Genomic DNA, 23,912 nt, shown 5'->3' with positions numbered 1-23,912 from the left:
TTTCTCAAGTGCTCATGGAACATTCTCCAGGATAGATCATATCTTGGGTCACAAATCAAGCCTTGGTAAATTTAAGAAAATTGAAATTGTATCAAGTGTCTTTTCTGACCACAATGCTATGAGACTAGATATCAGTTACAGGAAAAGAGCTGTAAAAAATACAAACACATGGAGGCTAAACAATACACTACTTAATAACGAAGTGATCACTGAAGAAATCAAAGAGGAAATTAAAAAATACCTAGAAACAAATGACAATGGAGACACGACGACCCAAAACCTATGGGATGCAGCAAAAGCAGTTCTAAGAGGGAAGTTTATAGCAATACAATCCCACCTTAAGAAACAGGAAGCATCTCGAATAAACAACCTAACCTTGCACCTAAAGCAATTAGAGAAAGAAGAACAAAAACACCCCAAAGTTAGCAGAAGGAAAGAAATCATAAAAATCAGATCAGAAATAAATGAAAAAGAAATGAAGGAAACGATAGCAAAGATCAATAAAACTAAAAGCTGGTTCTTTGAGAAGATAAACAAAATTGATAAACCATTAGCCAGACTCATCAAGAAAAGAAGGGAGAAGACTCAAATCAATAGAATTAGAAATGGAAAAGGAGAAGTAACAACTGACACTGCAGAAATACAAAAGATCATGAGAGATTACTACAAGCAACTCTATGCCAATAAAATGGACAACCTGGAAGAAATGGACAAATTCTTAGAAATGCACAACCTGCCAAGACTGAATCAGGAAGAAATAGAAAATATGAACAGACCAATCACAAGCACTGAAATTGAAACTGTGATAAAAAATCTTCCAACGAACAAAAGCCCAGGACAGATGGCTTCACAGGCGAATTCTATCAAGCATTTAGAGAAGAGCTAACACCTATCCTTCTCAAACTCTTCCAAAATATAGCAGAGGGAGGAACACTCCCAAACTCATTCTACGAGGCCACCATCACCTTGATACCAAAACCAGACAAGGATGTCACAAAGAAAGAAAACTACAGGCCAATATCACTGATGAACATAGATGCAAAAATCCTCAACAAAATACTAGCAAACAGAATCCAACAGCACATTAAAAGGATCATACACCATGATCAAGTGGGGTTTATTCCAGGAATGCAAGGATTCTTCAATATACGCAAATCAATCAATGTGATACACCATATTAACAAACTGAAGGAGAAAAACCATATGATCATCTCAATAGATGCAGAGAAAGCTTTTGACAAAATTCCACACCCATTTATGATAAAAACCCTGCAGAAAGTAGGCATAGAGGGAACTTTCCTCAACATAATAAAGGCCATATATGACAAACCCACAGCCAGCATCGTCCTCAATGGTGAAAAACTGAAACCATTTCCACTAAGATCAGGAACAAGACAAGGTTGCCCACTCTCACCACTCTTATTCAACATAGTTTTGGAAGTTTTAGCCACAGCAATCAGAGAAGAAAAGGAAATAAAAGGAATCCAAATCGGAAAAGAAGAAGTAAAGCTGTCACTGTTTGCAGATGACATGATACTATACATAGAGAATCCTAAAGATGCTACCAGAAAACTACTAGAGCTAATCAATGAATTTGGTAAAGTTGCAGGATACAAAATTAATGCACAGAAATATCTGGCATTCCTATATACTAATGATGAAAAATCTGAAAGTGAAATCAAGAAAACACTCCCATTTACCATTGCAACAAAAAGAATAAAATATCTAGGAATAAACCTACCTAAGGAGACAAAAGACCTGTATGCAGAAAATTATAAGACACTGATGAAAGAAATTAAAGATGATACAAATAGATGGAGAGATGTACCATGTTCTTGGATTGGAAGAATCAACATTGTGAAAATGACTCTACTATCCAAAGCAATCTACAGATTCAATGCAATCCCTATCAAACTACCACTGGCATTTTTCACAGAACTAGAGCAAAAAATTTCACAATTTGTATGGAATCACAAAAGACCCCGAATAGCCAAAGCAATCTTGAGAACGAAAAATGGAGCTGGAGGAATCAGGCTCCCTGACTTCAGACTATACTACAAAGCTACAGTAATCAAGACAGTATGGTACTGGCACAAAAACAGAAAGATAGATCAATGGAACAGGATAGAAAGCCCAGAGATAAACCCACGGACATATGGTCACCTTATCTTTGATAAAGGAGGCAGGAATGTACAGTGGAGAAAGGACAGTCTCTTCAATAAGTGGTGCTGGGAAAACTGGACAGGGACATGTAAAAGTATGAGATTAGATCACTCCCTAACACCATACACAAAAATAAGCTCAAAATGGATTAAAGACCTAAATGTAAGGCCAGACACTATCAAACTCTTAGAGGAAAACATAGGCAGAACACTCTATGACATAAATCACAGCAAGATCCTTTTTGACCCACCTCCTAGAGAAATGGAAATAAAGACAAAAATAAACACATGGGACCTAATGAAACTTAAAAGCTTTTGCACAGCAAAGGAAACCATAAACAAGACCAAAAGACAACCCTCAGAATGGGAGAAAATATTTGTAAATGAAGCAACTGACAAAGGATTAATCTCCAAAATTTATAAGCAGCTCATGCAGCTCAATAACAAAAAAACAAACAACCCAATCCAAAAATGGGCAGACGACCTAAATAGACATTTCTCCACAGAAGATATACAGACTTCCAACAAACACATGAAAGGATGCTCAACATCTTTGCTCATTAGAGAAATGCAAATCAAAACTACAATGAGATATCATCTCATACCAGTCAGAATGGCCATCATCAAAAAATCTAGGAACAATAAATGCTGGAGAGGGTGTGGAAAAAAAGGAACACTCTTGCACTGCTGGTGGGAATGTGAATTGGTACAGCCACTATGGAGAACGGTATGGAGGTTCCTTAAAAAACTACAAATAGAACTACCATATGACCCAGCAATCCCACTACTGGGCATATACCCTGAGAAAACCATAATTCAAAAAGAGACATGTACCAAAATGTTCATAGCAGCCCTATTTACAATAGCCCGGAGATGGAAACAACCTAAGTGTCCATCATCGGATGAATGGGTAAAGAAGATGTGGCACATATATACAATGGAATATTACTCAGCCATAAAAAGAAATGAAATTGAGCTATTTGTAATGAGGTGGATGGACCTAGGGTCTGTCATACAGAGTGAAGTAAGTCAGAAAGAGAAAGACAAATACTGTATGCTGACACATATATATGGAATTTAAGAAAAAAAAATGTCATGAAGAACATAGGGTAAGACAGGAATAAAGACACAGACCTACTAGAAAAAAAAAAAGGCAGTTTGAAAGCAAAACATTTCAATGGAATTCAGTAAAACAAGATTTTTTTTTAAATTTTGCATTGTTAAATACAATTTTTAATCAAAATTGTACTGAGACAAAATTTTGTATAAAGAATAAAAACCTTGGAAACAATAAAATTACAAAAATATAAAAAAAAGAATATTATATAATTTTATATTAAACATTTAGATGGACACTTTTCTAAGAAAATATTATTTATCAAATCTATACCTGAAAAGAAATAGAAAACTTGATAAAACTAAAGACCACAGAAGAACTTGACACAATCAGAAGAAATTAACTCTGCAACAGACATCAGGCCCAGATAGTTTTATATGTGTGTGGGAGGGGAGGAGGGCGTTGTTTATCAAACCTTAAAGAAAAGGAGAATTCCCATTCTATACAAACTATTCCAGAGAATGGGGAAAAAAGTAGAAAGCTACTCAATCACTTGATAATGCTGATACCATAATTAAACAAAGTACAAGAAAATTAGATCAATATTATTTACAACTAGAAATTAAAAATTCTTAAATAAAATATTAGCAAAATGAATGTGGTGTACTGCTTAAAATGACCAATGTCTATCTGAGGAATACAAAGAATACAAGGCATTTGATAAATTTCAAAATAAAATTCACAATAAAAACTCTTAGATTTTTAAAATATATCATTTCACTTGACCCTCAGAATAAACCAACATTTTTATTAGGAAAAACAAAAACAAAAAACAAAAAAACCACAGAAAAAAGACTTAGAAAACAAGGTATAGAATGACATTTCTTTAACTTGTTAAAGGCTATCTAGCAGGAACTACAGCAGGCATCACACTTAAAAGTTAGAAGCATTTCCATTAAGGTTAGTAGACAAGCATGTCCACTGTCAATGACCACTGTTACATTAGAAGCCCTTACCATAAGATAAAAAAAGAAATAAAGTAATATAAAGATTGATAAGAGACACGTGATATTCTGAATATATGATAGTCTACTTAGACAGTCCAAGAGAATCAATTGACAAAGCAATAGAACTAAAAAGAGAATTCAGCAAGGTGGTCATATATAAAATTAGTAACATTCATATCCAGTAGTATCCAATTAGAAAATGTTATAGAAAATATTCCACTCACAAAAGACCTCATAAGAGATGTATACAAAGTCACTTTTAGACTATAAAACTTCACTAAAGAACTTGTTAAAAATTTGAATAAAGATATATATTTATTTATATGTAATATATAATATATAAGATTTATATATTTTATAAATATATACAATAGATATGTAATAAATTTCAGAGATGGCAAATAAATTCTTCACCAAATCACACTGTAAGCAGTTATTCTCAATTAAAATCAAATCAGAGATTTTTACAGAGCTCAACAAGCTAATTTTAAAATTCAGATGAAAAAGTAAGTGTGCATAAAGAGGCCAACATTTTCTGAAAGTGAAGAGCAAAGGGAGAATTACTTTCAAGATATAAAAACATTTTATAAAGCTATAGCAATTAAAATAGTTTGGAACTGGCTAAGGAAAAGATCAGTGCTCGATATCAGAACACAGAGTGTCTAGAAATAATTCCGTATTCATGGGAATCCAGGGACTGATGAAGGAGGCACTGCAAATCAGCGGGAAAAGGATGGTATATTCAATAAAAAGCATTGGTGAAATGTGCTACTTATTTGAAAAAATAAAGTTATATCTATACCTCATATCCACGCACAAAAATAAATAACAGGTGAAATAAAGGAGTATCAGGAGAAAATACGTGCGATTTGGAAGGCTTTAAAAATCATGCACATAAAGCAAAAGCTCTAAATGATCAATACACTTGGATCATAATCTTAAAATTTTGCATTTAAAAAGGTACAGTATAGGGACTTCCCTGGTGGTGCAGTGGTTAAGAATCCACCTGCCAGTGCAGGGGACATGGGTTTGAGCCCTGGTCTGGGAGGATCCTACACATCGCGGAGCAACTAAGCCCGTGCGCCACAACTACTGAGCCTGCACTCTACAGCCAGCGAGCCACAACTAGAGAGCCCACATGCCACAACTACTGAAGTCCATGCGCCTAGAGCCTGTGCTCCACAACAAGAGAAACCACCGCAATGAGAAGCCTGCGCACCACAATGAAGAGTAGCCCCGGCTTGCCTCAACTAGAGAAAGCCTGCGCACAGCAACAAAGACCCAACGCAGCCAAAATAAATAAAATAAATAAATTTATATATAAAATAAATTAAAAGGCACAGTATAAAAATTGAGACAAAACAGAAAATATTTGTAGTATATTGGGCTGAACCATATAAAACAGCAATCTCATGTGGTTCAACCTAATAATAAGGGCTACCTCCAGATTTGCCCAATGCACGCCTCCATGCTCTTTTCCCCTTCCAGCTGAGTGGAATGAGATCAAGCAAGGCAACCTTAGAAGCCATGTGCTAGAGACAGCAGAATCTCTGTCAGCTTCGGTCTCTGAATGACTGCATGGAACAGAGCAGTTGCTGACCTGAACACCTACCCAGAATGATTATATAGGAAAGAAATAAACTTCTCATCCCTATGCCATTATATTTTTGGAGTTTGTTATCACAGCTTAGCTAATGCTAATTATTATAAAGAAATATAAACTAAAACTAAAAGTAAAGAACTTCTACAATCAACAAGAAAAAGACCAGCAACCTGATAGAAAAATTGGCAAAGGACATGAACAGGGAGTTTATAGAAGAGGAAATTCCGTCTTCAGAGTTATGAAAAGACGTTCAGCCTCATTAGTAATCAGGAAAACAAAAATTAAGGGGAGGAAATTACCAAAGAAATAATTAAAGAACATTTCCCAGACCTGAAAGAGACAGGTTTCTTGTTAAAAGTGCTCCAGTGCTTAGCACATAAAAGAGACAAGAAAGCCCAAACAAGCTAGGGTCCTGGTATGAAACAGAATGACACAAACAGCATAAAATGGGGAGAGGGACCTTTAAAACAGATTTGGCATGGTAAGGGAAATCAGCAAGGCATGATAAAGCATCTCAGGCGAGCAACCACGGGAAGCTATCACCACTCCCAGGTCTGAAAGGCAAGGATGGGAAGTGGTTACTAGAACCTGGGGAGATCAGTAGCTGTAGGAGAGGGCTAGCAGTCACTGCCAACTCATAACACCACAGAGAGGAAACTGGAGAAATAAAGACCCTGACCTTGTCTTCTCCTGCCCCTTGATCGTCTGCTGATGCCACTCACTGTCTAAACCCAAACAGAAGACAGAGGCAAGAGAGCTCACTGATGCCATCCACAGAGGCCAGCCTCTTGGGGCTAGGAGCAGGGTGAAAAAGGGTGAAGAGTATGTCTGCACCAGCAAATCAAGAATATCCATCAAAGGTATGAAGGTGCATATTGTAAAATTTCCAAACACCAGAGAAAAAGAAAGGATCCTGTAAGTTTCCAGAGATAAAAATCTGGTTACCTAGAGAACTGGGAATCAAAAAGAAATTGAATTCTCTAAAGCAAACACTGAAAGCTAAAAGACAATGGAGCAAGTCTTCAAAATTCTGAGGGTAAATCATTGTATTTGAGAAAAACCACATCTCAAAAAATGTACCTCCTATGTACCCTTTCTCAAGAACAGAGCCAAAGCATTGTACACCTCTAGGGGGCAGGCACCCCTCACACTGTATTACATTTGAATGACACTAGCACAGCTGCATGATAAATGACGTTCCCAAGTATGGGCCTGCACAGCAGTCCTGCTTAGAAAGCTACTGGAAGATGCACACCAAGAAGACAAAGAAAAACACACAGGACTCTGGAAACAGGGGCTCTAACTCAGGAGGCAGGTGAGACAATTTCCCAGGAAGATGGACAAGAGAAGTCCCTAGAACAGCAGCTGTGTGCCTGGTCTAGAGAGCAAGGTGCGTAGACTAGTGCTGGAAGATAGAAAGCTCTAGAAGGGAGGTCTCACACACACACACACACAAATGCACTGACAGATTGATTACCTCAGGTATCTAGCATTTTGAGAGAGTTGGAATAGAAAGGCTTAATCTAAAACAAAGGCAATTATTAATTCCAGGAAAAATAAAGTTGTAGAAATGGAAATGTAATCATAATATACCATGTGGCTCAGCTTTGAAGAATATTTATATAACTATAATAGTGTACCTACTGAGTATTGATTTATGTGCATACAGTAATGGTAGAGGGTGTAAAAGAGCCTGAGTACTCATCTTCCACACCAGAAAGCCCACAGTGAGTGTCAAAATAGAAATATCAAGAAATAGAAGCATTAAGAAGACCATTACAAAGATGGAGAGGGCTTCCCTGGTGGCGCAGTGGTTGAGAGTCCGCCTGCCAATGCAGAGGACATGGGTTCGTGCCCCGGTCTGGGAAGATCCTACATGCCGTGGAGTGGCTGGGCCTGTGAGCCATGGCCACTGAGCCTGCGCGTCCGGAGCCTGTGCTCCGCAACGGGAGAGGCCACAGCAGTGAGAGGCCCGTGTACCGCAAAAAAAAAAAAAAGATGGAGGTAAATATCCAAACAAAAAGGCTGAAAGAACTGAAAACATTTACCTCAGGACTGTAGGAATCATAGTGAAGAAAAGTAGAGCAGATGCTGCTACAAAAACATTTTTTAAAATTTATTATTTATTTTTGGTTGCATTGGGTCTTTGTGGCTGTGCGCGAGCTTTCTCTAGTTGCGGCGAGCAGGGGCTGCTCTTTGTTGCGGTGCGCAGGCTTCTCACTGCGGTGGCTTCTCTTGTTGCGGAGCACGGGCTCTAGGCGCACGGGCTTCAGCAGTTGTGGCTCGTGGGCTCTAGAGCACAGGCTCAGTAGTTGTGGTGCATGGGCTTAGTTGCTCCACGACATGTGGGATCTTCCCAGACCAGGGCTCGAACCCATGTCCCCTGCACTGGCAGGCGGGTTCTTGACCACTGTGCCACCAGGGAAGCCCCAAAAACATTATTTTTAATTACATAACTCTGTATTATTTAATTTGTAAAAATGTAAATGTATAACTTTGACAAAAATAAGTATTAAAGACAGTATTTGGGGAAGACAGGAAGAAAACCACTGTTTATATGTTGTATGCTATGATAAAAATTATACCCTATTAAAGTGCCCCAGAAAACTAAGCTTACAGGCAGAGAAAAAAAAAGGGGTGTAGTGTCTCATGCTGGGTTGAACAAAATAAAGTTCAAAACGTAACTTTAGACCGAGGGCCAAATGTATTAGTATATGGAATCGCAACACTTACAGTTTTAGCAAGTGCTTTGATTCCTCTTTTTATCTCTTTCCTTTTATTGGAAAACAGTTTAACCTCATTTTTGATGGCCTGGAATGGAGAAAGTACATCATTTAAACAAGCAACAGGGACGATAGCGAGATGATAGATACATATGTACATACTTAGATACATAGATAGCACTTCCCTAGAAACAGAAATAAGGAAAAAAATTAAAGACTCATAAAGTGTACATGAAATAATACCACTGCAATACTTTGCTTAAGTCTAAAGTGCTACTATGTAAGTGGCCACTGAAGCAACTTGGAACTGAGGTCAATGATAAGGCCAACAGAAAGAAAATAATTTAGTGAAAAATTAAAGAACAGTTGATAACAGAAAACTAGTCTGCTATTTTATTGGGAACTTGAGTGAGACTCGATAAGCAGGCTAAATCCAGACACAGGCTGCCACCTATGTCACCTTTCTGCACATCAGAAGCCACAATGTCTCTTCTGTTCCGGGCCCACCCCTTTTATTTAAGCCTACCTTGCAGCATCCCCCCAAATGTACTTCAGCATGACGTATGTTAGTTCATTCTTTGCTTTGGCCTATGTGGACACTTTTCTCGGGTTTCGTATTAGCCTAAGTACAGCACTTAAAGCTCATATAACTTAATCTAAAAGACTGGGCCGTGTTTAGTGTGTTTGCCTGCTATCAGGGAAGGTACACTTATACGATGTAATGGTCTGCCAAGTAGTATCTCTTTCCATTTTCTAACTTTCCAAGGGGTTTCACGGGAAACGAATCTAGTTGGCACCCCTACAAAGCATTATTTCAAACTTCTCTCATGTTTTATAAATACCTCTTGGCTTTTTTGTTGTATCCAGGGAATTTCCGCCGTATTATCAACTTTGACTAATTCCTCTTGTAATGAGTCAATGCTTAACCTCACATTCTCATTTATCTTAGAAGAAGACAGACATATCTTAAATTAAAAATTCATCAAGTTATCCTCCTACCCTACTTCATTTAATTGCTTTGGATCCCTCTTCACTTGTTGCATTTTAAAATATACTACCAAACATTTTGCCTGCTCAAGATGTAATGTTTAGTTAATTTTATTCCTTCCATTCTGTGCTTCTATCAGCCACACTTTTCACTGAGAAAGCAGCAATGATCAGACAGGTCACACGTTCACCAGATCACTCTTGGCCTTCTTCCTGTTACTGTAGACCAAATGCTGCTGCCTATCAAGGCCCTCCCCACCATTTGTGCTTAGGATCTTAATCTTTTCCTCCTTCTTGAAGCCTTGGCACTTAAAAAAAATTTCCATCACCTTTCTGCATCATCCATTTCTGCCTTCTACTGAATCTTTCCCTACAGTATCTAAACATGCTCTGGAATCTCCTGTCCCAGGAAAGCTACTCTCCACTGACCACCACATTCCCCTTTAGCTGCCACCCCATTTCTGTGTTCCCTTTGCAGCAAAAAATCTTGAGTTTGGAATGTCACCCTCTGCTGGTTCTCCTGCAACCTCACTGGCTGCCCCTTCTCAATCTCCTTCGCCTCCCTGAATTCTTCTCCTGGAGTTCTAGAAGTTGCTCTATCTTGGTCCCCTTCTGTTTCTCACCATCCACTCTTCCATGATGATCTTACTCAGTTTTATGGCTTTAAATTCCATTCATATGCCCCTGACTCTCAAATCCACATCTCAAGTCCTGGACTCTCCCCAGAACATCTACACGATGGCGTACTTGGTATCTCGCTTGGATGTCTAACAGTATTCTCATGCTCAGTCCAGGGAACTGATTTTAGATTCCCTTCTTCCTCCCCACAGTGGCTCCTCTCCCCACCGTCTTCCCCTTCTCTGTGAATGGTACCTTCTTCTACATAGTTCTTCAAGTAAAAAATCTAGGAGTCATCCTTGAGTCCTTTCTTTCCCTTTCCCTCTATGTCCAATTCATCAGAAGTTCTGTCAACTCTACCTCTGCAAACGGCCTGGAAACTACCACCTCTCCACAACACTCTTGCACCTCTATCACTGGTACCTAAGCCTTTTAACTCCTTCTCTGCTTCTACTCTTGTGCCCTACAGGAATCATTCTCCACACAGCAGAAGTAATCATTTCAAAAATGTAAATAAGATCTTGTAAATCCTCTGCTCAGAACACTTTAATAGGTTCTCATTACATGTAAAATTATGTCCAAATGCTACCTGCTTGACAAAGCCCTTCTTTACCTGTTTCTTTCCCACCTCCAGGACCGTATCCCCTACCACTCTCTCCCTTGCTCACTTCAGCTGCACAGGCCTTTTTTAGGTCTTCAAATGTGCCAAGCTTTCTCCCTCTGCCCTGAGTGCTTGCCCCTCCCCCACGTATTGGCACATTTCTTTTAAGTCAGATCACAGCCTTTCTCCGTGGAGGGGCTATTCCAGCCAAACACTATCACACCAAACCATTTTTATTTGGTAAATAGATCTTGTTACTACCTATTTTCTTCTTATTTATTTGATTATTTATCTATCTCTCTCTGCTCACACCCAATCCCCAATTAGCATGTAAGCTCCATGAAAGCAGAAACTTTTCCTATCTTTTCATGCCTGTACCCCCCAGAGGCCAGCACTTTGTAGGCACTCGATAAATATTTGTTAAATGATTGAGTGAATAAATGTTCTCTGGCTAGACACATCCTAAATAATGTATGTGATGTAAAAGTATAGAGAGACTAGTTTGAACAAGCGCCAGAATTGTAGTAGATTTTTTTTTCATGCAAGCCCAGACAGATCTTGTACTATGGTTTAAATGAGATCTGAAATGTGATATTTGTGATTGCTTTGAGAAAGGCTGAATATTTTCTCTTATATGTAGTGTATGCTCTTTTTGAAAATCATGAGGTAGCTGGATAAAGAGGAATATTACTAAAATATCTGCTAAAAGAAAACCACAAACTGAAAACTGATATCTGATGTAGAAAGGAAGGAAGGAAGGAAGGAAGGAAGGAAGGTAGGAAGGAAGGAAAGAGGGAAGGAAAAAAGAAGGAAAGAGGGACTTCCCTGGTGGTGCAGTGGTTAAGAATCCGCCTGCCAGTGCAGGGGACAGGGGTTCGAGCTCTGGTCTGGGAAGATCCCACATGCCACGGAACTACTAAGCCCCTGCGCCACAACTACTGAGCCTGTGTTCTAGAGCCCGCGAGCCACAACTACTGAGCCTGCATGCCACAACTCCTGAAGCCTGCACACCTAGAGCCCATGCTCTGCTACAAGAGAAGCCACCGCAATGAGAAGCCCGTGCACCACAAGGAATAGTAGCCCCTGCTCGCCACAACTAGAGAAAGTCCGTCTGCACGCAGCAACAAAGACCAAACATGGCCAAAATAAATAAATAAATAAATAAAATTAAAAAAAAAAAAAAAAGGAAAGAAAGGAGGGAGGGAGGAAGGAAGGAGAAAGAAAACTATAGTGAAACTCAACTGCATGTTCAGGTTCTGATCCCAAACCCAAGGAATCTTTTTTTGCTATACTTAAATAATCATTCTCCTCGTCCATGGTGTTCTTCAGGTAAGTTGAAAGTTGCTGACTATATTCAAGAATTTCATTGGCTAAGTTTCCTCCAAACTGCCTATATTAATAAAAAAGAAAACACATAGGCTACAAAATCACAATTTGAAAAAGACACATTTAGCAGTATTATTTCCAGATACCTAACCATTTCTACACAAAGAAATATGTGGATAGTTCTCCGCAGTGCCCTGTAGTTATTAGGACTCTGCTTCTTAGAGGACAGTACTTTCATGGGCTCCAGGACATGACAAACTTCCTGACCTCCCTGGGGTCATCTCTCTTCACACTGTCCCCATACCCTTACCCTACATGCCCTCTGTACCCATCCACCCCGGTCATTGTGCAGAAGAGCCACTGCTCTGGTTGAACCCTCAGAGATAGTAGGTGCTGTGCTGCTTCACATATATAACCACATTACCACATTCAGTCCTCATAGCCCCCACCCCACACTCAGGAAAGTATTATTACTTCCACTCAATACACCAGGGCATTTCAAACTTCAGGCACATCAGCATGGCCTGGAGGGTTTGTTAAAACAGATTCCTGGGCCTCCCTGGTGGCGCAGTGGTTGAGAGTCCGCCTGCCGATGCAGGGGATACGGGTTCGTGCCCCAGTCTGGGAGGATCCCATATGCCGCGGAGCGGCTGGGCCCGTGAGCCATGGCCGCTGGGCCTGCGCATCCGGAGCCTGTGCTCCGCAACGGGAGAGGCCACAACAGTGAGAGGCCCGCATACCGCAAAAAGAAAAAAAAAAAAAAAAAAAAAAAACAGATTCCTGGGCCCCACCCATAGAGATTCTGATTCGAAAAGTCTGGATGAGGCCCAAGAATATGCATTTCTAACAAGCTCACAGGTGCTGCAGATTCCACCTTGAATAACATGGTTACAGATGATTTAGAGGGGTTGTCAGATGCCTAAGGTCACAAGTGCTGGACCAAGTTTTCAAACTCAACTGTTTTTTTGAGTCAGAGGTCCATGAGATTAACTGCCAATGGATGGAAATGTCCTCACTGCTGTAAATAGGGCTCCAGCACGTTTGCTGTTACTTGAGATGCTATGTGATCCCTTACTACAAAGAACGCATTAGGATTTATATAGTGAGATACAGGTTGGTGTTTTATTCAGGATTCCACGTATAAAATGGGCATGATGATACAGTCAGTCGTCAAATGGGTCTTTGAAATAAGTGGTGACCAAAATTGCTATGATATAGAATCTCCATAATATGTAACATTTCACAGTGTCACTGAGATACGCCATGTTTTATTATTGTTTTGCTCACAGGAGGCACCGTGAAATAGTATTTTTGTGGAAATGAATTGCACATTGACTAGTGACATGCATCGGCAGATCAAACAAAGTAACATTTCAAGTCCAAGGTGTCACCTTCATGTTCTCTATGCCCTGGCCATTATCTGTATGCTTGGCTAATATTTGTTTATTTAGAACTTTAATTTTAGTCTAAGCAAAGTCTAAATAATTTAATATTGTCTAGGCAAAGTCTAATTAGGAAAGTAAACGCGTATGTGTTTACAGATACGTACATACCTATGTCAGGTTTTTTAGGGATAAATAGGAGTTTTAAAAATGATCTACCGTTCAGAATTGTCCTCATTCCTTGTGCTCCTCCAACAGATGTTATGAAAGGGAGGACTGGTCACTTCATAGGTCTTAACTGGGTCTTTTTATTTTTTGTATTTTGATGCTTTGACATCTGGGGTCTTGCTAATAACCTTGGAGGAAATGCCCCTCCCAGGACCAGCAATGCATAGAGATGGTAAACAACTCATCTGGAGCTCACCTTTCAAATGCAAACCCACCAACTCAGAGCCCACATCCCCAACCAAATCCTCTATTGGGCTTTCACACTTGGGACCACTATTTCTATCCTAATCATCCCTGGGTCAAGTACCAGAAAACTAGCAGCAGCCCCTATGGCCCAGAACCCACTGAAATTATCCAAACTGGTCAATCCTAAGCCTGCCTGCTCCTTCCCATAGAAACCATAATGAAGACACTTGCCCACATTTCCCTGCTCCCTCTGCCTCCTTACCCTCCCTGGTGCTTCCCCATGTGGCCCCCCCATAGCATGGCCTATCCCCTCCTCTTGGGATCATTAGTATAACAATCTTTTCAATGGCAGTTGTCTCCTGTTGTGTTGGCCTTGCTATTACCTAAATAATAACAACATCTTTATTTTAAAACACCGTATCATGTGAGGTTGCTCATTGTATACTGTACTCACCTCCACCTCAGGTTAACAAGCGTGCTGTCATCCTTCCCATTCACCAGAATGCTTTGTCCATCCATTGAAATTCTCACCGATTGAATTCCATGCCCCTGGTGAGAATGACTCCGACACCGAACAAATGTTTCCTTAATAGTTTTAGGAACAAAGTGCAGAAATTACAAATGCGATTCTACCACATGGTTTTTCTAAGGGGGTTACGTGCACTTTTGCTTGTGGATAAACCTTTTTCTATTTGTTAACAGCATTTTAGTTGGTATGGAGTAGCCTCTTAATAATACATAGCACTGAAAATTCCTAGTACAAAATACATTCACCAGTACTGGTTTGTTCACCCTTCTGTGTAATATGGAAGAAGAGGGATTATTATCATCAATTTATAATAGGAAAATCAGACACAGAGAGGTGAATGGACTTGCTGAAGACTACGAGAAGGGGCCTTGAGCAAGCAGTGCGGGCAAATTCAGATGCCTTCAAGGATTAGGCAAGTTCCCTTTATGTGCAGAGAGGCTGGGTGTGATGAGAGAAGGTGATGGGCTCTGTGAAGAATGACAGAGGATGCCAATTAAACCAGTTTAATTAGAACCCGAACAAATCACTAATTGGTACAGTGCAATGGTTTAAACTCTTTGATTAAAAACTGAGATTTCTTTGTCACACTAGTTATCAACCATGATGCCTTTAAAATTTTTTAAATTTTTGAATAGGCAATACATTCAAATGTTTCAAAATTAAAAAACTATAAAAGAGTATGCAGTGAAATCTCCTTCCTGCCCCCATTCCCCAACACCTCCCAAAGGCAATCAATATTATTAGTACCTTCAATATCCTTTCAAGAGTTTTTTTAATGTACATAAACAAATTTTTATACAAACAATTTTTAACATAAATTGTAACATAAAACGTATATTACACACCTTGCCTTTCCTCCTTAACAATATATCTTGGGATTCTTTTCATACCGTTTCATAAAGATTTCCTCATTCTGTATTACAGCATAATATTCCATACTTTATTTATATACTGTTTATGTATCATTATTTATTTATCCAGTCCTCTGATGATGGACATTAGGTTGCTTTTACAAACAGTACTGCCATGAGTAACCTCCTATATGAGGTACTTTGCATAGACTCACCCAGAAAAACTCTGACGTCTTGCCACTATCAGTTGTAGCGTACATTTACAAATCATTTGAAAAAGAGACAATGTAGCAGTGTTTGCACATTGTTCACCTAAAAATAATTTCTAAGGGATTTAGGATTTTTCCTATATAATATCACTTTTGCCCAACTATATTCCAAATACGCTTTCTTGCACAAGTGACCAAGGAGAGCTGGATATGCACAGCCAGGGCCCAGTTTACCTGTGGCCCCATGGGAGAGTGTCATGTGGGGTGATTGTGATGCTTCGGGTGTGTGGGGTAGATCCCTGGGTAAAAATAACTGACCGAATTAAATTAAATTGATAACCAGTACTACTTGGTCTCAAAACCTAGAAAAGGATCTTTCACTTTTTTGGGAGAAGAAACTATTTCCATTTTTTCAGAGATCTGAGAAAAATGGAAATCAGAAATGGTAGTGGTACTGGTGACATCCAGGTCTGCAAGTGATAGGGGAGGACTCAGTAAGGGCCACACCCTTCTCCCTTATGCTCTAGCATCACATGAAGAGTCAGGTGGGGGGGTGGCAGCAACCAGCCTAGAGGCCCTCCAGGCCAGGGAGCTAGCCATAATCAACCCTAGGTTTGCACAGCAATTCACTATTTCCAAAGAAGTTTTGCATGTACCCTCTCACCAGCTCTCACCAGGATCCCACAGGGTGAGAGCAGGCAAGGCTTCCCTAAAATTGCAGAGGAGAAGCTGAAGCTCAGTGAGGCTCAGTGAGTTTCCAAGACACACAGTAAGTGGTGATGGAGCTGGGCTGGAGCTCACCTACTGTATCCCAGCCCCATGTTCCTTCTTTGCAAGATCTCAGTCTATTTGTTGGCATTTCCTCCCTTAGAGACTCAAACCTTAGCACATAAATACACCCAGTGTTGGAATCAATAACACCATTAGGGCTAAATAAGTTGTGAGTCAATTTACTTAAGAGTTCCAATTCCTATTGTAAGAGCTTTTGTTCCTTATATAAGATCAAGACACACATCCCATAACTGGAAAAAAAAAGGAGTTTACCAAAGTATGAATATCTCGGATACACAGAATTCCACATTTAGCTATTGTTATGAGCCACGATCCATGCGGAGACAGAGAGAGCATTCCAGGTCCATATTGTTTGCTTTGTACTTTTTGGTATGACTTAAGAATGCAAATACCACTATGTTCCTGCCAAAGAAAATGACCACATTATAGAAAAGATCAGGCGAGTGGTAACTTGGGGTTTGCAGTTGAGCATATAGAGTCAGATTCAAATCCCAAAACACTGTCATTGTAAATAAACTGATACCTGATAAAGTGGGCACCTGTATTTGCACCACATTTTCCATCTCTGATGGCAAGTAAAAGTTCGTTTTGGCCAACTAAGAAAAGTCTTCTTTGTATATTAGCTACCATTAAAAATCCCAGCCTACAACTGACAATCTTTGTTTCTCACTAATCTGTTTCATATACCCCTGTGCTCAAGTGAAAATAAATGAGTCAATTTCCCCCCATGTTTCTCATGTATGCCCACCTTCAAACCTCTGCATGTGTTGTGACTTTTGTCTGGAATGCCCTTCCCCATCCCATCCCCACCAATTTGGCCCCCCTCCCTACATCAGGAACCCCACCTCCCTGCCAAGATTGCATGCAATATTTCTCATGTCTAAATCTGAACTATTCTTCAAAGTCCAGTGCAAATATTACTTCGACCAGGAAGCTTCTCTTGAATCCTCCTTACGATAAACCATTTCTTCCATCTCTGAATGTCTTTGTCTCAGACCTTACTGACATTGTCTACTCTGGGAGAGGAGCCCTTTGATTGAAGGATTTAGAAAAGCAAGGGTGATAGATAATCTGGGTCAGTATATGTAGCAGGAAATGACACAGTATGGGAGAAGTTTGAAGAGAGTATGATGAAAGGATGCCAGAAACATAGTTTAGGTATTTTGTGCAATTTTCTTTAGGACTCAGGTACAAAGTTCCACCAAAAATCATCAATCCTGTAGCTCCTGACACCTGTGGAATAGATTTTCTAATGATAGATTTTTAAAAAATAGTTTTGAAACGCACTAAACTAATATCGTGTCATCTGCACTTTTATCTGACAAGTATGATGTTGTAAGTGTGAGGTTGCTCAAATGTATTTTATGATGAATTAACAAATCATGCTAACATATATCTAATTCAAAGAAATTATGTTACTATAATATAGACATTTGTTAACTGGACTAGAGTGTTAAAGCATGGGTCACGTCTAATTGATACGATGTGTCAGTCTTGACAGCTAAGAAAAATGATAGCACGCTTAAGTTTTGGCATACTTTTTCAGGAAGAAGATAGCTGCAGATGTATGGCACTTGGTTACAGAAGCCATATATTCGGTTACTTTGAAAGTTCAAGACAGCTGAAGACAGAGTGTGCTCTATCTCATACACGAACTTATGAATGAATGCATCTCTCAGCCTCCCTCGTTCATCAGCAAAGCTTGCAGAAACTATAAGATTTGGGGAAGAAGAGAAATCACTTGCACCATATATTGATTTTATTTTTTAAAAATTGTTCTGAAAACTATGAAAAGCAAAATTAAAAAGTTAAATGCTCAATTAATGCAGAAACTCTTAGGAGATAAAAATGGTTGGAAAGCAACTTGGCTCTGTTAGAAATACTTGAGTATTAAATGACTAATAGTGAGTAAAATATCTTTCATAAAGCCTTGGTTAATTTTATCAGTTAAGTAGAGACACAGCATTAAAAGAAACTCATGATGGTCTAGAGAGTCTTAATTAAGACACAAAAGTACTTTGAGGTTTTTGACTCTCTTATACTCTATAATTATATATTTGCAAAATAGCTACCCAGATATATTTGTTATCTATTGATAAAACAAAGAAAGTGTCTATTTTATCAGACCTTTTTATCCTGAAAGCTTTCTTTATAATTTTATCAGTGAAAGTAACTACACAGTAACCTATCTGAATTTGACTATGTATATTTAAGGCTACAAAAAAGAGACATCACAAAATGACAAATCAATTTGACAAAAGTGACAGTTGATCTTGTTTTTTCTCTGATAATAAGACAGATTCATATGAATGACAGGACCTAGAGGAAAGTCCACATTTCATGTTATTTAGCAGCCACATCAATTTCATTTTGCAAGACACAGAAAAGGTGGTGGCCATTTTAAACCTCTTCACATGTTAAAAGGAAAAAAAAAAATGCTATCACCAGGAAAAAAAAAAAAAAAAAAAAGAAGGAAAGCTATAGCAGCTATTCAACTGGATGCCCAGGACAGAATTTGTTGCTCATTTTTTTCTTTACCTTGTGGTAGTATTTTAGGCAGAGTAAATATTTCCAGCCTGCTTCTTCCTGTTTCTGGAAGTGGGGAAAGCACCATCACTTCTACTACATCTGTTTCCAAAGGAGACACTGTGGATATTTGTAAAATGCCTTTGCCCACCTCTGAAAGCAAATGGAAATCAACACCACAAGTCATCGCTGATAAGTTTATAGAATCTTTTATACTCAGGTAAGATATCACATTATAGAACTGCCTTCACTAAATCTTTAGATCCAAATTTATTTACTGGATATTTAAGTGACCTTTAAACATAAGTGATGGAAACATTTTTGATGAACAGATGGAGGCTTCTCCATCTAATTTACATATTTAGGTTACCTGTTTGACCTCATTAAACAATTGGATTTGCTTCAACTCTGTCTTAAACCATCTCATCAGCTTCTAGGATTTCAAGATCAGAATTCTATCATTAAACTTTGAACTACGAATCTTCATTTCCAAATTTATGGTAAAGATTCCCAAATGAAGAGTTTATTGGCTTCAACTCTACAGAGCTTGTCAGCTCACCCTATCCCTCTACCTCCATAACATTCTTTTTCCCTGAGTTTTTACTTCAATTGATGACAGCACAAACTTCCACCATCCAGGTTAGAAACTTTGGAGTCATTGCTGATCACTCCCTTTCACATATAATCAATTATCAAGTCCTACCAATTCCATCACTCAGAGCTGTCCCCTCCTTTCTCTTCCCATGACTGCTGCATGGGCTCGTACATTGTGGAAAAGAGCACAAGCCCTGAGCCGGTCTTCCTGAGTCTGAGTCCTGGCTCCACCACCACCTACCTTCACGGCTTTGAACAAATACTTAACCTCATTGTACCTCAATTGTCTTATGTTTAAATTAGGCATAACAGTAGTCTCTACCTCATAAAAGTTGTCTGTAAGAATTAAATGAATTAACACTTGCCAAGTACTTAGAACACTGGCTATCACATGGCAAGGAATCCCTCAATAAATGTTCGCTATTGTTATGATTAATATCATTTCTTGCCTAAGTTACTGTAATGTTATAGTTTCCTAACTCGTCTTTTTTATTCCATTCTCTTGCCTTTCTGCTCCAGCCTTCACAGTGATGCCAGAGTCATCCTCTAAAAACCAAGTCAAATCACACCAGTCCCATCTTGAAAACATCTGATGATGTGTCATTAACTACAGAACAAAGTCCAGACTCCTTGGAATGATGTTCAGCGTGCTCCACTTTCTTTCAGACTTTGTCACCATGATCATCATCTAGCAAACTCTTATTTACCTGTTACACCAGACTTCTTACCATTCCAAGTGCCTTTGCTCAAACTTTTGTCCCAAGCTAGAATACCAACAAGCCCCATCCTCCACTACTTTAAGTCTTTGGAAAACTCTCCCCCAGTCCTCTGTGCCACCCCATCACTTCGACTCCTTTCTTCACACATGGCAGAATTAATTGCTTCTTCCCCTGAGCCTACACAGCTCTCTGCTATTACTCTTCCACTAAATTGTCTCCTTGACCTTCCCATGCTCCCACAGAGCCTAGGTTCAGCATCTTACACCTAGCAGGCACTCAATTTTTAAAAACCAATACATAGATTTTAAAATATACGTACATATTTGGTATGTAAAGCCAGAAAGAAAAGTATTAGTTCTTACTATTTATCACCTAAGTGCTATCTCACCTACCAAATCTGTGGTTTACCTGGGCATTTGGATGCACATTACTGAAAAAGCTGGATGTCATTTTGTTTAAAGAGGAAACTCTAAAGATGCATGGAACAAAACTTTCTTTAGATATCTTAATTAAATAGAGATCAAATGTTATTTAAAAAGTGTTTCAGGGATAAACCAACCCAACGTTCCTTTGTAGTAATATTAGAAACATTTAGCCATTTCATTAATTCATTAATTGATTCAAGAAGATTTATTTACCATCAACTATGTACCAAGTACATGTATCAGAACCTCTAAATATGATGTGGGAATTCTCTTAAGTAACTTTGAACAGTTATTTAAATGTTTCTGTTTTAGAAAACATGCTACAAGTAATTGTTTCACCATAGCCCCATTTTCACAACTTTAAATTCTTTGGAATAAAGTGACCAATATTTTAGGTTAATAAGCATTCTACGTAAGTACCTATGAATCCAAGAATCTGAAATAAGCTTGAGGGTTTGGCATTGATAACAAAGACGTGGCCTTCTGACGTTCCAACTAATAGATACATTCCTCTCTGGTCATACCTAGAAAAGAAGAAATCTGATTATCAGATTCTACTTGTTTCACTAATAAGATGGTAAACAAATTTATTGAATGACAGTATGGAGATACATCCAAAACCAGTTATTCTTATGGTTTGTGATTTTTAATATTATCAGACCTTATAAAAGGCAAGTGATTATATATAAACGTAATCATTACATTCTAGGCTAATACTGTTTCCCAGTTGCAACTTATAAGTATAAGGTCAAGAAGACTCACTAAAAATGGGTAACTATTTCATCATAAGTAAATGAAATATAACAGTAAAGCTTTCTTAATATTTCAAGTGGACATAAGCAATTGTCAAAGTAGTGATGAGTGGAACATTCCAATGCCTCTCAGTACCCATCCTGGCAGAAAGAGGAAGAATGTAGTGAAATGTTTCTATCCTATCATCAAATTGGAACAAGTGGGAAATGCCTATTAGGGTAAGAGAGAAAGATCTGAAAAAGGAGCACCATAAAATACAGTACAGAGGAGCAGAATGTAAATGCAGGGAGACTACAGATTCTTCCCCACTGAGCCAGAGGCAGCAGAGCTTGTAGGAACAACACAGATGGTGGAAACCCAGCTCCTCCCGGCACTAGCTGAGTAATCTTGGGCAAATGCTTCCCTTAACCTCTCTGAACCTAAATTATCTCACTTGTGAAATAGGAACGAGCATAATACTTTTCTGAACGTGTGGCAAATATCACACTCAATAAGCTACAATGTGTGACGGCACCTCAAGCTGTAAAACAGGGCATAAATGTCATTTCTTATTAATACTGACTATTAGGATATAATGAAAGAAAGAATAATAACATGAATCTAAATCCAATGCTCTGTGCTGTCTTCTTAAAAGTATTGCTTCAAAAAATTTGAAATCAACTAAATGTCCATCAGTATACTGTCTTTTTAAAATTATGGTATACCCATATAATGGAATACTATGTAGCTGTAAAAAAGAATGAGGAAGGTCTTCGTGTGTGGATAGAAGACTTTCTCTAAGACATACCATTAAGTGGAAAAAAAAAATTGAGGTGCAGAACATTGTATATGGTTTGCTGCCCTGTAAGAGCCAACGCAATGACTCTGGAGCCCAACTGCCTCGGTTCAAATCCTGAAACTTGCCATTTACTACGCGTGTAATATTAATTATTATTTAAATTCTTTGTGCATCGTCTTCCTTATCTCTAAAATGGACACAATAAGAATATCTATCTCATGAAGTTAATACAACAGAAGTGCTTGGCACACTCTAAGTGCTTGATATGTATTCATATAATTAAAAGGAAGTACTTATCTTTTTTGCTTGTTTGTGAATAAAATATATCCAGAAAAAAGACATGAGAAATTGGTAACAAGCTGCCTCCAGCGAGGAGAACTGGGTATTCAGGGACAAGCGTGGGAAACTGTACCATACACTGCTCTGTACTTCTTGAAGGTAGAGCAGAGTCAATATATTAATTTTCAGAACAACACATGTAAAACTTAAAATTGAAAGAAATTAGGGCTTCACTGGAATTCTCAACACACAGGCCTGACAAAGTTGCTGCCAGAAGCAGGTACTACTTACAGAAGATGCTGCACGGGCGATTCAGAGAGATAGGCCTTATGAACTGAGCGAGGGGATTCAACATCCTGGATGTCGAGGAAGTGGACAAAGCCACCCTCGGTCCCCACGGCTGCAGAGAGGGAGGAGGGAGAGCAAGCCAGAACCGTTGCCTGTTTAAAATAAACGCCATACAGAAACAGACTCACAGATATGGAAAACAAACTTGTGGCTACCAAAGGGAAGAGACAAGGAGGGAGGGACAAATTAGGGGTATGGGATTAACAGACACAAACTACTATACATAAAACAGGTAAGCAACAAGGGTATCCTGTAGAGCACAGGGAAATATAACTGCTATCTTGTAATAACCTATAATGGAGTATAACCTGCAAAAATACTGAATCACTATGCTGTACACCTGAAAATAACACAGTATTGTAAATCAATTACACTTCAATATAAAATAAAATAAAATAACCCCCCAGATGCTCAACTTCACTGTGCCAGAAAATGAAACCTGCTCTCCCTCACATAAGAATTCTACGGTTTATTTGAAGAGCCTGCAGAACAAGAAGAGTGGCAAGTGTTGTGTGGTATTACAAATTATACACTCAACATTCTTCAGCTAATCAGTAGCATAAGAAGTCACAGCAATCTGTACATCATCCCCTTTTATCCTAAAATTAGAATGATAAAAATATAAGGAAATTGCTTGAACTTTAAACCATGGCTTCATTTTTATCCTTAAGTGATTGCAAAATGATTATACCTGATAATAATGAAAAATAAAATAAGAAATTTAAAATATATTCCTAGCATCTTTTGGACATCTTTATAGAATGTTAGCGATTTTTAAAAATCAGCATTCAACTGCTGGATAATGGTAGATCCTGAGATGCTGGCATAACTGAGGAAGACTTAAGAAAATAACTATTGAGTTGGCCAAAATGTTTGTTTGGGTTTTTCCATAAGATGTTACAGAACTTTTTGGCCAACCCAATATATCACTGGACCATGTGGCCTGTCACCAAAGAAATGCATCACAGATTCCTGCTTATGTCGCAATCATTTACAGAAGATGATGTCTAAGAGAATAAATATTTTGTCATGATACTTAAGGAATCAGATTCATTCCTCTATAGTTGTCACTGACAAAGCCCACTGGGTTTTCTGGGAAAAATAAGATGGAATCTAGGTGATAAGGTCTAACCTCTTCTTTTGTGCTTCATCTAGTTTTACTTGCTCATAGGGTGCTGTGTGCCGCAGTCTTGCACCCAGCACTTCAGACCAGGAAAGTGACACCTCGA

General features: G+C 38.7%; 1 protein-coding gene across 4 annotated transcripts in view; it reads right to left on the bottom strand.

Moving 5' to 3' along the window:
- CFAP43 (cilia and flagella associated protein 43) overlaps nt 1-23,912 on the bottom strand; it is a 110,904-nt gene that overhangs the window by 44,240 nt on the left and 42,752 nt on the right. For all 4 annotated transcript variants that reach the window (XM_081249666.1, XM_081249667.1, XM_081249668.1 and 1 more), the window contains 9 exons: nt 22,627-22,775; nt 20,946-21,049; nt 18,800-18,940; nt 17,800-17,972; nt 16,514-16,663; nt 14,335-14,465; nt 12,001-12,148; nt 9,395-9,496; nt 8,563-8,640 (listed from right to left, as the gene is read on the bottom strand). In XM_081249666.1, coding sequence (XP_081105792.1) covers nt 8,563-8,640; nt 9,395-9,496; nt 12,001-12,148; nt 14,335-14,465; nt 16,514-16,663; nt 17,800-17,972; nt 18,800-18,940; nt 20,946-21,049; nt 22,627-22,775 — 1,176 coding nt within the window. The remainder of the gene's footprint in view (nt 1-8,562; nt 8,641-9,394; nt 9,497-12,000; nt 12,149-14,334; nt 14,466-16,513; nt 16,664-17,799; nt 17,973-18,799; nt 18,941-20,945; nt 21,050-22,626; nt 22,776-23,912) is intronic.

The sequence above is a fragment of the Mesoplodon bidens genome (assembly GCF_964165515.1).
Source record: "Mesoplodon bidens genome assembly, chromosome: 1".
NCBI classification, from domain to species: Eukaryota; Metazoa; Chordata; class Mammalia; order Artiodactyla; family Ziphiidae; genus Mesoplodon; species Mesoplodon bidens.
Note: the sequence above shows the minus strand (reverse complement) of the source record. Positions and strands in the feature narration are given on the sequence as shown.